Source organism: Bos grunniens, chromosome 26 (genome assembly GCF_055505025.1).
Source record: "Bos grunniens cultivar Pamir isolate PY7600 chromosome 26, Bosgru_T2T1.0, whole genome shotgun sequence".
Taxonomy (NCBI): domain Eukaryota; kingdom Metazoa; phylum Chordata; class Mammalia; order Artiodactyla; family Bovidae; genus Bos; species Bos grunniens.
The window spans coordinates 19,458,258-19,474,725 of NC_141190.1; the positions used below are offsets into that span (position 1 = coordinate 19,458,258).

Sequence of the window (16,468 nt, forward strand, 5' to 3'; positions counted from 1 at the left end):
AGTTCCTCTTCACTTTCTGCCATAAGGGTGGTGTCATCTGCATATCTGAGGTTATTGATATTTCTCCCAGCAGTCTTGATTCCAGCTTGTGCTTCCTCCAGCCCAGCATTTCTCATGATGTACTCTGCATATAAGTTAAATAAGCAGGGTGACAATATGTAGCCTTGACGTACTCCTTTTCCTATTTGGAACCAGTCTGTTGGTCCATGTCCAGTTCTAACTGTTGCTTCCTGACCTGTATACAGGTTTCTCAAGAGGCAGGTCAGGTGGTCTGGTATTCCCATCTCTTTCAGAATTTTCCACAGTTTATTGTGATCCACACAGTCAAGGGCTTTGGCATAGTCAATAAAGCAAAAATAGATGTTTTTCTGGAACTCTCTTGCCTTTTCCATGATCCAGCGGATGTTGGCAATTTGACCTCTGGTTCCTCTGCCTTTTCTAAAACCAGCTTGAGCATCTGGAAATTCACGGTTCATGTATTGCTGAAGCCTGGCTTGGAGAATTTTGAGCATTACTTTACTAGCGTGTGAGATGAGTGCAATTATGCAATAGTTTGAGCATTCTTTGAGATTGCCTTTCTTTGGGATTGAAATGAAAACGGACCTTTTCCAGTCCTGTGGCCACTGCTGAGTTTTCCAAATTTGCCGACATATTGAGTGCAGCACTTTCACAGCATCATCTTTTAGAATTTGCAATAGCTCAACTGGAATTCCATCACCTCCACTAGCTTTGTTCGTAGTGATACTTCCTAAGGCCCACCTGACTTCACATTCCAGGATGTCTGGCTTGAGGTAAGTGGGAGTGATCATACCTTTGTGATTATCTGGGTCGTGAAGATCTTTTTTATGCAGTTCTTCTGTGTATTCTTGCCACCTCTTCTTAATATCTTCTGCTTCTATTAGGTCCATACCATTTCTGTCCTTTATTGAGGCCATCTTTGCATGAAATGTTCCCTTGGTATCTTGATTTTCTTGAAGAGATCTCTAGTCTTTCCTATTCTGTTGTTTTCCTCTGTTTCTTTGCATTGATTGCTGAGGAAGGCTCTCTTATCTCTCCTTGCTATTCTTTGGAACTCTGCATTCAGATGCTTATATCTTTCCTTTTCTCCTTTGCTTTTCACTTCTCTTCTTTTCACAGCTATTTGTAAGGCCTCCTCAGACAGCCATTTTGCTTTTTTGCATTTCTTTTTCTTGGGGAAGGTCTCCTGTACGATGTCACGAACCTCCGTCCATAGTTCATCAGGCACTCTGTCTATCAGATCTAGTCCCTTAAATCTATTTCTCACTTCCACTGTATAGTCATAAGTGATTTGATTTAGGTCATACCTGAATAGTGTTTTCCCCACTTTCTTCAATTTAAGTCTGAATTTGACAATAAGGAGTTCATGATCTGAGCCACCGTCCATTCCCAGTCTTGTTTTTGCTGACTGTGTAGAACTTCTCCATCTTTGGCTGCAAAGAATATAATCAATCTGATTTCGCTGTTGACCATCTGGTGATGTCCATGTGTAGAGTCTTCTCCTGTGTTGTTGGTAGAGGGTATTTGCTATGACCAGTGCGTTCTCTTGGCAGAACTCTGTTAACCTTTGCCCTGCTTCATTCTGTACCCCAAGGCCAAATTTTCCTGTTACTCCAGGTGTTTCTTGACTTCCTACTTTTGCATTCCAGTCCCCTATAATGAAAAGGACATCTTTTTTGGGTGTTCTAACAGGTCTTGTAGGTCTTCACAGAACCGTTCAACTTCAGCTTCTTTAGCGCTACTGGTTGGGGCATAGGCTTGGATTACCGTGATATTGAATGGTTTGCCTTGGAAACAAACAGAGATCATTCTGTCATTTTTGAGATTGCATCCAGGTACTGCATTTTGGACTCTTGTGTTGACCATGATGGGCACTCCATTTCTCCTAAGGGATTCCTGCCCACAGTAGTCGATACAATGGTCATCTGAGTTAAACTCACCCATGCTAGTCCATCTTAGTTTGCTGATTCCTAGAATGTCGATGTTCACTCTTGCCATCTCCTGTTTGACCACTTCCAATTTGCCTTGATTCATGGACTTAACATTCCAGATTCCTATGCAATATTGCTCTTTACACCAATAGACAACTAGCCAATCTGATCACACAGACCACAGCCTTGTCTAACTCAGTGAAACTAAGCCATGCTGTGTGGGGCCACCCAAGATGGATGGGTCATAGTGGAGAGGTCTGACAGAATGTGGTCCACTGGAGAAGGGAATGGCAAACCACTTCAGTATTCTTGCCTCGAGAACCCCATGAACAGTATGAAAAGGCAAAAAGATACGACATTGAGAGATGAACTCCCCAGGTCAGTAGGTGCCCAATATGCTACTGGAGATAGGTGGAGAAATAACTCCAGAAAGAATGAAGGAATGGAGCCTGTGACAGAGTACCGTAGAAATTTGTTCTCTCACAATTCTAGAGGCTAGAAGTCTAAGATCAAGGTGTCAGCATGGGTTGGATCCTTCTGAGGCCCCTCCTTGGTTTGTAGATGGCTGTGTTTACATGATCTTCCATCTGTGTCCACATTTCCTTTCATAAGGACATCACTCAGATTAGGATCTACCTTATTTTAACTTAATACCATTTTAAAGACATGATCTCTAAATACAGTTGTAGTCTGATATTAGGATTTATGATTTTAACTCATGAATTTTGGGAGAACACAGTGAAGCCCATAGCACTCTCTGAAGTCCTCACATTATTCACCGTGGCCACACCAAACTGTTTAGTGAATGCTAACGCTCCTTGCATGCCTTTGCACACTTCTGTCTATGATACTTTTCTCTGTATAATTTCTTTACTTGGGTAGTGAACAAGAGTAAGTAAAGTTCATTCTCCTCTACCCACTGGTAATACCTTCTTTATTACATATTAACATTCTTTGTCCAGTTTCTTTCTCTAATGTGATGTTAAACATACATTAAATGTTTGTTGGATAGGTGGTTAGGTAGTGAGGTTAAAGCTAGAGGAAGAGAGAGGTCTAATTAATATTAGGTGTTATGCAGTGAGTACTATAAAAGTAGTGCAGAGGGTGGGACTTCCCTGATGGTCTAGTGATTAAGGGGGCACAGGTTCAGTCCCTGGTTGGGAAGCTAAGATCCCACATGCTGCATGGCACAGCAAAAAAAAAAAAGTGTAGATGAGGTAAATGCTATAGAAGTATAGAGGAAGAGTCAGATTATTCATGTGATCAAAAATAATGTGATCAAATCCACAGGCAGAAAGAAGCAACATGTGTTTAGGCATATTGTTGTTCAGTCGCTCAGTCATGTCCAGTTCTTTGCAACCCCATGGACTGCAGCACGCCAGGCTTCCTTGTCCTTTACCATCTCCTGGAGCTTGCTCAAACTCATGTCTATTGAGTCAGTGATGCCATCCAGCCATCTCATCCTCTGTCGTCCCCTTCTCCTGCCTTCAATCTTTCCCAGCATCAGGGTCTTTTCCAGTGAGTCAGTTCTTCACATCAGGTGGCCAAAATATTGGAGCTTTAGCTTTAGCATCAGTCCTTCCAGTGAACATTCAGGGTTGATTTCCTTTAGGGTTGACTGTTTGATCTTGCAGTCCAAGGGACTCTTAAGAGTCTTCTCCAACACCACAATTCAAAAGCATCAATTCTTTGGCACTTAGCCTTCTTTATGGTCCAACTCTCACATCCACACATGACTACTTTAAAAACAATAGCTTTGACGATAGGACCTTTGTTGGCAAAGCAGTGTCTCTGCTCTTTAGTATGCCATGTAGGTTTCTCATGTCTTTTCTTCCAAGGAGCAGGCATCTTTTACTTTCATGGCTGCAGTCACCATCTGCAGTGATTTTGGAGCCCAAGAAAATAAAGTCTGTCACTGTTTCCAGTGTTTCCCATCTCTTTGCCATGAAGTGATGGGACCAGATGCCATATCTTCGTTTTTTGAATGTTGAGTTTGAAGCCAGCCTTTTTACTCTCCTCTTTCAGTTTTTCAAGAGTCTCTTTAGTTCCTCTTTGCTTTCTGCCATAAGGGTGGTGTCATCTGCGTATCTCAGGTTATTGATATTTCTCCCAGCAGTCTTGATTCTGGCTTGTGCTTCATTCAGCCTGGCATTTCGCATGATGTACTCTGCATATCAGTTAAATAAGCAGGGTGACAATACACAGCCTTGACATACTTCTTTCCCAATTTTGAACCAGTTTGTTGTTCCATGGGTGGTTCTAACTGTTGCTCCTTGACCTGTATCCAGGTTTCTCAGGAGGTAGGTAAGGTGGTCTGGTATTCCCAGTCTCTTTCAGAATTTTCCACAGTTTGTTGTGATCCACACAGTCAAAAGCTTTAGTGTAGTCAATGAAGCAGAAATAGATGTTTTTCTGGAATTCTCTTGCTTTTTCTATGATCCAGAGGATGTTGGCAATTTGATCTCTGGTTCCTCTGCCTTTTTTAAATCCAGCTTGAACATCTGGAAGTTCTTAGTTCACATACTGTTGAAGTGTAGCTTGGAAAATTTTGAGCATTACTTTGCTAGCGTGTGAAATGAGTGCAGTTGTGCACTCATAGGCATAATATTTATGCCTGTGTAGGAAGGCAATGGCACCCCACTCCAGTACTCTTGCCTGGAGAATCCCATGGACGGAGGAGCCTGGTAGGCTGCAGGCTGCAGTCCATGGGGTTGCTAAGAGTCGGACATGACTGAGCGACTTCACTTTCACTTTTCACTTTCATACATTGGAGAAGGAAATGGCAACCCACTCCAGTGTTCTTGCCTGGAGAATCCCAGGGATGGGGGAGCCTGGTAGGCTGCAGGCTGCAGTCCATGGGGTTGCTAAGAGTCGGACACGACTGAGCGACTTCACTTTCACACATTGGAGAAGGAAATGGCAACCCACTCCAGTATTCTTGCCTGGAGAATCCCAGGGATGGGGGAGCCTGATGGGCTGCGTCTATGGGGTTGCACAGTGTCAGACACGACTGAAGTGACTTAGCAGCAGCAGCAGCAGGCATAGTATTACTTTTTGGTTGGAATGTAGCATATTTTAAGGGATGACATGACATAAAGCTAGAAAGGTTTTATATATATATGTGTGTGTGTGTATATATATATGTGTGTGTGTATATATATGTGTGTGTGTATATATATAATGTGTGTGTGTGTGTATATATACACACACACACACACTATTACTGATGTTTTCAATTACCACAAACTAGTGTCTTAGCACAGATTTATTGCCTTACAGTTCTTATGGTCAGAATTCCAAAATGGGTCTCACTGGACTAAAATTAGGATATTGGTAGGATTGTGTCCTTTCTTGAGACTAGAGTAGAATCCGTTTTCTTGCCCTTTTCAGCTTCTCTTAGATACTTCTGTCCTCCTTCCTTGGCTTGTGGCCCACTTCTGTCTGCCAACTGATCCTCAAAATCATATGGAAATGCAAGGGACTCAAAACAGCCAAAATGATTTTGAAAATGATCAAAGTAGAAAGACTGAAGCCTCCTAATTTCAGAACTTATGAAACAGTGGTAATCAAGACAGTGTGGCATTAGCATAAGGATGGTCTTGCAAGTAATTGCAGGCTCCCCTCCTTTCTGGAGCCCCCTTTCTGGGGCTCTGAGTTATTCTAAACTGTCAACTCTAGGCTTTTAAGAACTTGTTAAACATTTAGCTGATATCTTCTTGCCCACTTGTTTGGTGGCCACTTCTTCTCATGATCTGCCAGAGGGAAAAAAGTTTAGGTATTCTCTCTCTCTAGGGGGGACATGTCATCATGTGGACTTCAGTTTCCTTGCATACTCAGTCAGCTCTATGCTAAACTCAAGAAAAGCTATGATATATATAATCGCTTGGTCTTTCCTCATTGTTATGGTGTGAGGGATATTCTTTTCCTGCTTTGTGTATCCTAAACAGGGTGGAAATAACATGGTACTTGGCCTATAATAGATTCAGGCAAGAATACTGGAGTGGGTTGCCATGCCCTCCTCTAGGAGATCTTCCCAACCCAGGGATCAAACCCAGGTCTCCTGCATTGTAGGCAGATTCTTTGCTGTCTGAGCCACCAGGGAAGCTCAATAGATTCAACACCTCATTAAAATTTGTTGAAATTGGGTTGAATTCATACGTAGATGCTAAGTAGTGTGCTAAATACTTACTGCATCATCTCATTTAGTCTGCACCCTTACTTGTAAGGTGTTGGTGCTATTATTATATCCTTTTTTAAGATGTAAAACTGAAGCTTAGTGGAGAAAAGGAACTAGAGACACAGCAATAGATAAACATTTTCATCGATTTTTACCTAAATCACCTTTTTCCTTTCCTGCCTCCCAAATAAAATTCTTAAATCCATTTTTCACTTCTCTGAGGAAAGGAGATGCATCCTTGGCATTGCAGATTCTTACTTTCTCATTTGATGGGAAAGGAGGTACAGTGTGAAAGAAGGAGTGCTTGAAGGTCTCTGGTTGGACTTTTGATTAACAGAACACACTTTTGAGCCTGAAGGTTCTGGGTGTTGAGTACTAGTGTCTAGGTGAATGACAAAATGACTGTCATGGCTACTTTGCTGTCACTTTTTATTTTTCCCTTTCCGTTCTCCTGCTTCCAGTGTGAAATAGTTAACAGCATTCAGTTTTTAATCATAGAGTAAAATTTTAAGTGTTCTTCATTACTGTTACTTTCTTTATTAACCTGTGTGGGAATTCCTTTAGGTAGCTCTAAGGCTGGGGAGCTTTAATTACCTGTGCCACTTAACGTTTGTCATAACAAATTTCTTTGTAAGCTACCATCAACAATAGGTAGACTAGCAAAGTGTTTTCATTCTTCAACATTTTGTTTTGTTTTTGCTCACTTTCAGAAAGGAAACTAGGGGTCTGATCAATAAGCTCAAATAAAACAAATGTTATTAATTCATCTCTTGAACTATTTTCTGCAGTTCAGTTTCTAAGATGTGTTGTTTGTAACTCACTGCATTGATCATTCTACATTTTCTCACACCTTGTTGATAGATGCAAGCTAAGTTTCATTCATTGCTTGTCTTTTCTGGAATTTCAGCACTTTTTCAAGTATTCCACCTGTATAATATAAACTGGGTGATATTACTGTGTTTGGAACAGAGACAAATGGTAAAGGTTAAGGAATAGGAACATGGAGATAAAAGGGAGAATTGTTTATATATGGGAGGATATTTTATGCTCTGGCTTGGTATAACAGTCACATGTATGCTTCCTCCTCTCTAGTTATCAGGGAATATGAAGAACAGAGAAAGTATCCAAGAACCTAGATTTGATTATTACAACCATGAAGTTCCTGATATTGACCTCAGTGATTGTGAGTTCCCACATGTCATTGAAATTTATGACTTCCCCCAAGAATTTCGTACTGAAGATCTCCTACGGATTTTCTGCACTTACCAGTAAGTATTTGCAATTGATTGGGGATGTTAGGGAAGGTGGGATGAAATTTTCTTAAAATGTCCTTTAAAAATCACCTCTTTTGCTTTCCTATTCCCTGTCATTTACTTTAGCATCAAGTTTGTTTATTGTGTTTTCCAAGCCCATTGGAAATCTGTATCAAACCACTCTTCTTCTAAGTTCCTTTAAAAAATGCTAAAGTCTTCCTAGATCCCAATTTAGCATTTAAGAAGAATATCATCAATAATGACTTTGAAGTCTGTCTCCACGGTACATGTAGTCCATTTATATTTATTGTAATTATTGATATATTTGGATGTATTGCCTGCCATCTTTTTTTGTGTGTTTACTTGTCCCATCTTTTTCTCTTCTATCTTGCCTTCTTTTGGATTGATGAGGTATTTTTTTCTCACTCCATATTTTTGGGGAATGATACTGTTTCTGTTATTTGGTAGTTACTTTAGAAATTATAAAATGCATGCTTAATTTACCAGTGACTAAGGTTAATACTTTTACACTGTTTCCAAACACTTAAGGGTTTTAAACTCCATTCCCCAATTCCATTCCAGTGTCTCCCTAACCTCCAACTAATACACTATTGAGATTTACTAGTTTGAGTCTTTTTGATTTAATTTTTTTCTTTTTAAACTCCATTTGATGTTGCATTTTTTTTATATAGTCAGCATTCAGATTCATCTGCTTTCTGTATTCTTTTTGTGTCTCATATCTTTCATTTGAAATCTTTTTCCTCCTGCATGGAACAGGTTCTTTAGAATTTAATTAATAACAGTCTGCTGGTAACACACTCAGTTGGATTTTGTTGTCATTGTCGCTGTTGTTTCTTAATGGCTTTATTTCAACTTCATTCTTGAAAGACATTTTTGCTGGGTATAGAATCCTAGGTTGACAATTATTTTTCTCAGCAACTTGAAGATTTTATTCTGCTTTCTCATGGCTTTCTTAGGGTAGGATGAGAAGCCCACTGAAAGTCTGACTGTTGCTTCTGAGTGTAATCTGTCTTTTCTCTTTGGGTGCTCTTAATGTTTTCTGTCTTTGGTATTGTACATTTTCAGCATGATGTGACTTTGTGTTTCTTTTGTTATCATTATTGAGATTATTTGGGCTTCCTAAATATTTTTCATTGGTTTTAGAGAAAACTAGACATTATTTCTTCAGATGTTGCCTCTGTACTAGTCTCTTTTATATTCTCTATGATGCTGCCAGTTGAAAGTGGATTAGACCTAACTTAATCCTCATGTTATCTCTATCATATTTTCCATTTCTTTGTCTACTTTATATGCTGAGTAATTTCTTTAGTTCTAATCTCTTCAACTTTGGTTAATTTGCTTTTAAATTTATCCATTGAATTTTTAAATTTCATTTTATGTTTCTTATATTTCAAAGTTCTCTAATTTTCAAATCTGCATTTTTTTCCCTCTATTTTCAAGATTAAAAAAATTTCTTTATAAGTATAGTGAACATAGACCTTTTATAGTCTATGTCTAGTTATTCCTTTACATGAAGTCCTTTTAATTCTGTTCTTAACAAATTCTCACTCATAGTGCCTTGGTTTTTTTTGGAGGTTTACTTATTTATTTATTTTAACTGTAAAGCTGGCCATTTCCTTTGGAATTTTATTTATGAGAATTGAGGTCTGCAATAAAAGAAGAGACTATCTTCTGAGAAGATATGTGTTTTCTTCTGCCAGGCACCAAGGGTCCTAACAGTCCAAAAGGCTGTAAATTAAATTATTTATTTGAGGTTATTCTGACCACTGAGATAAAGTAGAGAATGATAAAATGTGATTGTTACATCTCAACCAGCTTATTTTAACAGTACATATGCATGGCCGCTTACTTGCCACTCTTCAGTGTGGCGGTGGTTCAGGCGCTCAGCTGTGGCTGAGACGTCCATTTACTTGCCAGTCTTTGGCGTGGTTGTTGTTTGGTTATCAGTTGTGGCTGACTCTCTGCAACCCCATGGACTACAGCACACCAGACTTCCCTGTCCTTCACTGTCTCCTGGAGTTTGCTCAAACTCGTGTCCATTGAGTTTAATGTGGTGCCAAGGCCTTTTTTTGTTGTTTTTAAATTACTAGTCTGTTGATAGAAGAGTTCTTAATGTCACCCTGATATCACCTACAACTTCCAGCAACAACTAATATCCATTCAAAGTCACCTGAGTGCAAATTCCTTATAGATAAAAATGTTTTCTGTCTTTTAAAATATATATATTTTTTGGCTGCACCACATAGCTTGCAGGGTCTGAGTGCAGGGCCTTAGTTCCTTGACCAGGGATTGAACCCAGGTGACAGCAGTGAAAGTGCTGAGTCCTTATCCACTGGACCACCAGGGAATTCCCCATCCCCTCGCCCTTTTTTTAAAAAACTGTTTTGCCCAAACATAATTGATGATAGTTTTTTGGGTTTTTTAGTGACTTTATCTTTCTCAAGTCTTTCAAAGCTTTAAGTTTTTATAGACACAACTCTTATGTTTCATACTCATAGTTCATTGTTTCAATTTTATTTAATAAATTAAATTATGTAGTACACATAAATTAAAACTGATGTAAATGGGTTTGAGAATAGTTGCACTACCTTTTATATATGTATATACTTCATACATACGTGGAGTCAGAAGTATATCTCTGTATCTTTAGCTTATAAGGAAACATAAGCTTTGGGAATAAAAGAAATAATCCCAAAAGTAAGTTATTAAGAAAAACATTTTTCAGGATCTTCAAGAAAGTCATTACCAAGAAGGGATTAATGCTTTAATGCTGTAATCCTGCAGTTAACAATAAACCAGGTCTATTGTCTGATATACAGATTTAAACTTAAAATTCAGTTCATGTACATCTTGAATTAGGGTATAGCTCCCAACTTTTCCTTTAGGGTCAGATGGTATTTTCCTGCCATGCTGCTGCTGCTAAGTCGCTTCAGTCATGTCCGACTCTGTGCGATCCCGTAGACGGCAGCCCACCAGGCTCCCCCATCCCTGGGATTCTTCAGGCAAGAACACTGGAGTGGGTTGCCATTTCCTTCTCCAGTGCATGAAAGTGAAAAGTGAAAGTGAAGTCACTCAGTCGTGCCCGACTCTTAGTGACCCCATGGACTGGAGCCTACTAGGCTCCTCCATCCATGGGATTTTCCAGGCAAGAGTACTGGAGTGGGGTGCCATTGCCTTCTCCAATTTTCCTGCCATCATTGTACATAAATAGTAACAATAGGTAAATGAATGAGTGTGACTGTATTCCTTGAAATTCTGTGTACAAAAACAAGAACCCCGTTTTTCTGTAAAGTTCTAGAACAGGCAAAACTAGCAGCTAGGTACCTCACTTATCAGTTATGTAACTAAAAGAAAGGAGTAGTGACTGGGTCCTGGAGGACAGTTAACAGTCTGCCATAGATCTTACTCTAAACACGTAGTCTGGGTCAGTCAGTCTAATTCATTACAGTTATGATAAGACCCAGTATCAGGTCTGTACCAGGTGAAGTGCATAGTAGATTTTAAAAAGCAGTTGGTGAGATTAAATCCAAAATTAGAACTACCTGAAGTTGTCACTAATAATGATGATTTTTAAAACCAAGGATTAATTTTCTTGATGTCTGGAATTTTCTGAACATTAGTTAACTGTTAAGAACTATTAACTTCCTTTTGCTCTGCTGCTGCTGCTGCTAAGTCGCTTCAGTCATGTCCGACTCTGTGCAACCCCATAGACGGCAGCCCACCAGGCTCCCCCGTCCTGGGATTCTCCAGGCAGGAACACTGGAGTGGGTTGCCATTTCCTTCTCCAATGCATGAAAGTGAAAAGTGAAAGTGAAGTCGCTCAGTTGTGTCCGACTCTTAGTGACCCCATGGACTGGAGCCTACCAGGCTCCTCCGTCCATGGGATTTTCCAGGCAAGAGTACGGGAGTAGGGTGCCATTGCCTTCTCCGTCCTTTTGCTCTATTTCTTCCTAATTTTACCTGCAAGACCATTTTTTCTATTAAACCCAAAAATATTTTCAAAAGGGGAGAAGCATTTTAAAGGGTTATAAAATTCTGAAGTCTAAAAGGTTCTCTAGAGCCCATCTAAGTTTTTTACCATCTTTTGTCAACTATTGTATAACATAGACTTCTACTGTGGAACTTTCTCATAGTCTTCAACTCCTGTGGTCATTTTATACCATGATTGAGCTTAGTTTTACATCAGGAAATTGTCTAACTAACCTTCAAAGCCTCTTTATTCCTTTTTCCTTCAAAGGAAATTTTTTCTTGACTAGTTGTTAAAAGGAAAAGATACTTTAGCAGTTGTCTTTTTTTTTGTTCTTTATAGTGCTTTATTTAAGAAAAAAAAAAAAAAGAAAAGGTCATGGTGCAAAAGCCTGTGAGTCAAACACCAGAGTCAACTTCATATTTTAATCACGTCTTCATTAATATTAATCATCTTCCTGATGAATATTGTTATTAATAAAAAATAATGGGCACCATTGATTTATTAAATGTCCACTAAATGCTCAACATCGTGCCCTTTGCCTTGTCGTGGATTATCTCATTTCCATTTTCACAGCAACTCTGTTAGGAAGGAATTCAACCCATTTTTTACAGATGAGCAAACCTGGTTTACAGAGAGATTAAACCAGCCCATGGCCTCAAGGTGGCAGAACCTGAATTTTACTTTCTTACTTCCCTTCTACAACTGGGAAGAAAGAATAGGTCAGCCTCCCTGATTATAGGTGTCTCTTTTTTTCTCTTATTTGATTGATTTTGTTTTGAATGACCCATCTCCCTGTCCCTCTCTGTCTCTTGTCTCTGCCCTTGAGCCTACATTTACATTAAATCCCAGTGACCTTCCCTGCCTACCTCCTCCTCCTCTGGTTCTTGTTTTCTTCTTATGCTTCCTTTCTCCAGTCCCCTAAAAACATCTCTTGTAAATAGTGTGATAAATACTTTACCTCCCCAGGGAACATGTGTGGGTTAATTAGTTGATGTCTATAAAGTGGCTGACAAGGTAAAATCCGCCCAGGTAGTTCGTTATGATGGGTGATTGCTTTTAATGGCTTCTGCTCTCCAGGCCGCTCTGTGTGTCATTATCCCCACTCCCCCCATGCACTTGTTGAGTGTTTCTCTCATCATGGAATGCCTTACAAGATACTATTTGAAAGATGTTTTTTAAAAGTAAGTTTTATTTTAAGGAATAAAATTCTTTTATTTTGTTGCAGAAAGAAAGGATTTGATATTAAATGGGTGGACGATACACATGCCCTAGGAGTATTCTCCAGTCCGATTACAGGTATTCACCCAGTGGATTTCACTGTGTTTATTGTCCATTTTCTTCTGCTTCTTTTCCTTATTTGCTTTCTGTTCCAGCCACCTGGCATTTTATTCAGTCACTATAGATAAATGACAGGTAGAGGTTTTTGAGGCAAGTTACTTTGGTACCCATGTGCTCCCCCCCCTCCCTTTTTACCCTAATCCAGTGGTATCTGGGGAGATAGTCAGCTTTTCAAGGTTATTTGCTGCGTAACTGGCAGTTATGATAGTGCATAAACAGGTAGAGATTTAAGAAGCCAGTGTGAGTAAATGTTAATATGTTTGTGATTCCGCCCCCAGCCCCACTGACAGATGAATTTGCAGTAGCCTTTTAACCTGTCCAGTGATCATTTTTAATACATACTTTCTGAGTGTATGATTTGGCCTCTTCATCGGCATCAGGATAGATCTAATGCAGAGACTTTCAGACAAATTAGAGATGTTGATTCCTGTCCAATTCTTCTAAAATAAGGGTCTGCAAACTTATTCTATAAAAAGCCATATAGTGGATATTTCAGGATATAAGGTTTCTGTTGTTACCTAACTCTGCTATTGAGGAAAGACAGCATCCCTCGACATTGTGCAAATGAAGAAGCACGGCTCTGTTGCGGTAAAACTTTACAAAAACACGGTGGTTGGCTGGATTGGGTCCCAAAGCCATAGTTTTCTAATCCCCATTTTAAAATAATCACTGCTGAGTTGTTCCTTATGGATTTTCTAGAGCTTACCATTTCTTTTGCCGGTGATGAAAAAATAAAGCACAACATCTAGGAAATACTTTCTGAGAACTAGCCTTAACTATATATATATTTTGCATCACTCATCTTCATGTCTTCTACCTCTTTATATATATTTATTCTCTTTACAGCTCGTGATGCTCTTGGTAGTAAACATACCATGGTGAAGATCCGGCCCTTGTCACAGGCCACAAGAGCAGCCAAGGCCAAAGCTAGAGCTTATGCTGGTAAGCCTGTAACCTCAGGAGCTTTTTCTTACTGATAGTCGTGTTCTCGTTTTTTTTCCTAGCACTTGTATAGCATTCAGAGTTCTAAAGACATAACACTTTTATTTTTAGTGTTAAAAGAAATATTTTTAAGGAAAAAGGAAAAGAGAAAAGGCTCTGTTGGAAATACAGCGTTGGAGAAGCCACTTGGAGAGAGTGGGAGATGCGAACTGCAGGCGCTGCAGTCACCATTTTCTGATGGCAGCCTTATCCAGTTTACCTCTGTGGTTAGCAGTTTGAGAGTCACTGTAGGAAATTGTGTTAATACAGATAATGAAGGCAGGGTTGTTTGTGCTTTGCCGTGTTAATTTCCTCTGATCTTCATCTATCAGGCTTGTATTAATTACTGCTGATGCAGCCCTTGTTAGTCTATTTTGTATGTTAATTACTGAGTTAAATCTCTTGGAGCTAGAATGCTTTCTCTTCCTTACTCCCTCCTGCTCCCTCCTTTTCTCCCATTCAGAGTTTCTCCAGCCAGCAAAGGAGCGTCCTGAGACTTCAGCAGCCCTAGCCAGAAGGCTAGTCATCAGTGCCCTTGGGGTTCGAAGTAAGCAGAGCAAAACTGAACGGGAAGCAGAGCTTAAAAAACTGCGAGAAGCCCGAGGTGAGTTGAAGCTGATGGCATTCTTCTTTAGTTCCTTTAGAGCTCACTATAAAGCATGTGTTTAAAAAAAAAAAAATGAAGCTCATTCCATATTGTCATTTCCATTTCCTAGAAGCCTCCCACATATATTGAAATTGTGTTCATGACTTATATTTAGGAGGAAGACATGTTGGAATATGTCTGCCTGTTCCACACACCAAGGTATCCTAATCCATGCTCCTTTGTTGTTTTTCAAAAGATAGGTTCCGTCTTTTTAGCTCATCCATGGCTGTTTCTATAGTTCTTGCTCCTGACTCAGAAAAATTTTCCTATGAAGACATAGTAATCTCCCAGGCAGAAAATGGTATTTGCTGTGGTTTTACTGGGCCATGATTGCCATGATTTTATCAAATGGTTTAGATCTTAGGTAGAAGAAAAATTAAGGAAAAGCCAGCAATTGACATTGGTGATGATAACTCTAGGATGTAATTTTTTTCTTTAAAGACAGTCCGGAGTGGCTCCATTAGAGCACATCTAGGTTAGCCTAATCTTATTATTTTCCAGGACTTAAGACTTCTCAGAAAATATTTCAACTGATCCACAAGCAGGGTTTTTCTTTCCCTATAGTTTGTAGTTGAGGTTAAATGTTTCTCTCCTCTTTATAGGCTATTGACTTGTATGTAAAGGCTTGGGACTCCGATTGCACTTCAGTACTTTTTATCAAACTTCAGACTATAAACAGTCTGATTGCCTTAGTCCACGATCTTTGGAATCTGAAGGCAGTTTATTCTGAAAATTCCACTTACTGAAAAGTAGCTTCATTTTTCCATTAAACGAATTGAAGTTTCAAACTCCTTGTTTATTACCGGTCTAACAAGGCCATTAATACTTCCTGTCCACTCTGCTTTGGTGATAGCAGGCAGCTTGCAGACTCTCAGCTGCACTGGCCAGATAACCAGTGACAGAGTGTGTCATGGCAGGTGCTAGAGTTTCAGAGTTGAACCAACTAATTTTTTGAAACCTTAATGATTATAATGAGGCAGTTTTGATTTTTCTCATGCTTTCTTGACTCAAAGGGTTCCTTGAGATTATAGAAACAGGGGAGGATCCCTCTGGTTTTTATATGTAGCACTGTCAGAACTAGATAAAGTGGAACGTTCAGTGTCCTTAACCCTTTATTAATTGGTTATCTCTGAGGAAAATAATTTCTCTGTCATAACCACAGTCATCTCAGAAAGTCAGTGGCAGGTAATAACTGTGGTATGTATAAAAGGAGATGTGATTCTTTTTGCAGTGTATCATGCCTCCCTATGAGTGTAATGTCACCTGTATTTCAACAGGTATTGCAACAATAGTTTTGTGTGGATATCACCTGAGTACCCCACTGTTTCTCTGTAGGGCCATCATCATACAGGTGCACTTGAATTTAAGTGCCCAGCTGTACAAGGACATTTCAGTGATGCAGTTAAAAATGAGGCTCTTGGCTAAGTGGGTACCCTGGTACATACGTTTTTGAAGAAGCCTTTTAGTTGTGAATAGAGGCCACTGTGATAAATTTCTCCTATCCATTGGTGCTAAAACTATACAGGTTATAGAGGGCTCTTCCTTTATTGTGTCTCAGAACTCTCTCATTCTTTATATCTGAGAAGATGCCTATGGAAAATTCCAATATAGCTTTCTGGCTGCTTAGGCATTAAGCATATACTCTAATAATTGCCTGCATGGAACCTAAAACTGCTCACTTAAAAGATTTTTTTTTCTGTGAAAATGAAAAGTACTGTTTAGATATTAAATAGAACAGATATTTTTGTTCCAGATCTCCCACTGGAGGGAAGGGGGTCAGTACAGCACAAGAAATAACATTATAAGCTATGGAATCAGACTGCCTGGGTCTGTATCTAATCTCTTCCATTTACTGGCGGTGTCACCTTGGGCAAATTACTTGCTCTCTGGAGGCCTCTGTTTCCTCATCCATAAAATGGAAATCAAGTGAGACAATCCACAAAATGTACTTAGTCATTTTCAAAACCCATAGGAACGCTCTCCTTCCTGTTTCTCTAGGCCCATAACAGGTACAGAGAAACAGGCCCATGATAGATAAATGTTAGCTGCTTCCTTTTTTAGTAATAGTAGCAATATCACTTTATAGTGAGTCCAGCACAGATTCCAGTACATATTTTTTTCTTGTCACTAATC

The 16,468-nt window shown here is 39.4% G+C and overlaps 1 protein-coding gene across 38 annotated transcripts in view; it reads left to right on the forward strand.

Annotated features, from left to right (window-relative positions):
* Positions 1–16,468, forward strand: part of R3HCC1L (R3H domain and coiled-coil containing 1 like) — a 72,846-nt gene that overhangs the window by 48,429 nt on the left and 7,949 nt on the right. For 37 of the 38 annotated variants that reach the window (XR_015155890.1, XR_015155891.1, XM_086379525.1 and 34 more), the window contains 4 exons: positions 7,219–7,394; positions 12,596–12,666; positions 13,555–13,650; positions 14,153–14,293. Coding sequence is in view for 35 of the 38 variants with exons in the window: in XM_086379525.1 (XP_086235651.1) it covers positions 7,219–7,394; positions 12,596–12,666; positions 13,555–13,650; positions 14,153–14,293 (484 nt within the window). In the remaining 3 variants the exon portion in view is untranslated. Of the gene's footprint in view, positions 1–7,218; positions 7,395–12,595; positions 12,667–13,554; positions 13,651–14,152; positions 14,294–16,468 lie in introns of those variants that run through there. The other variant, XM_086379530.1, reaches the window with a different exon arrangement.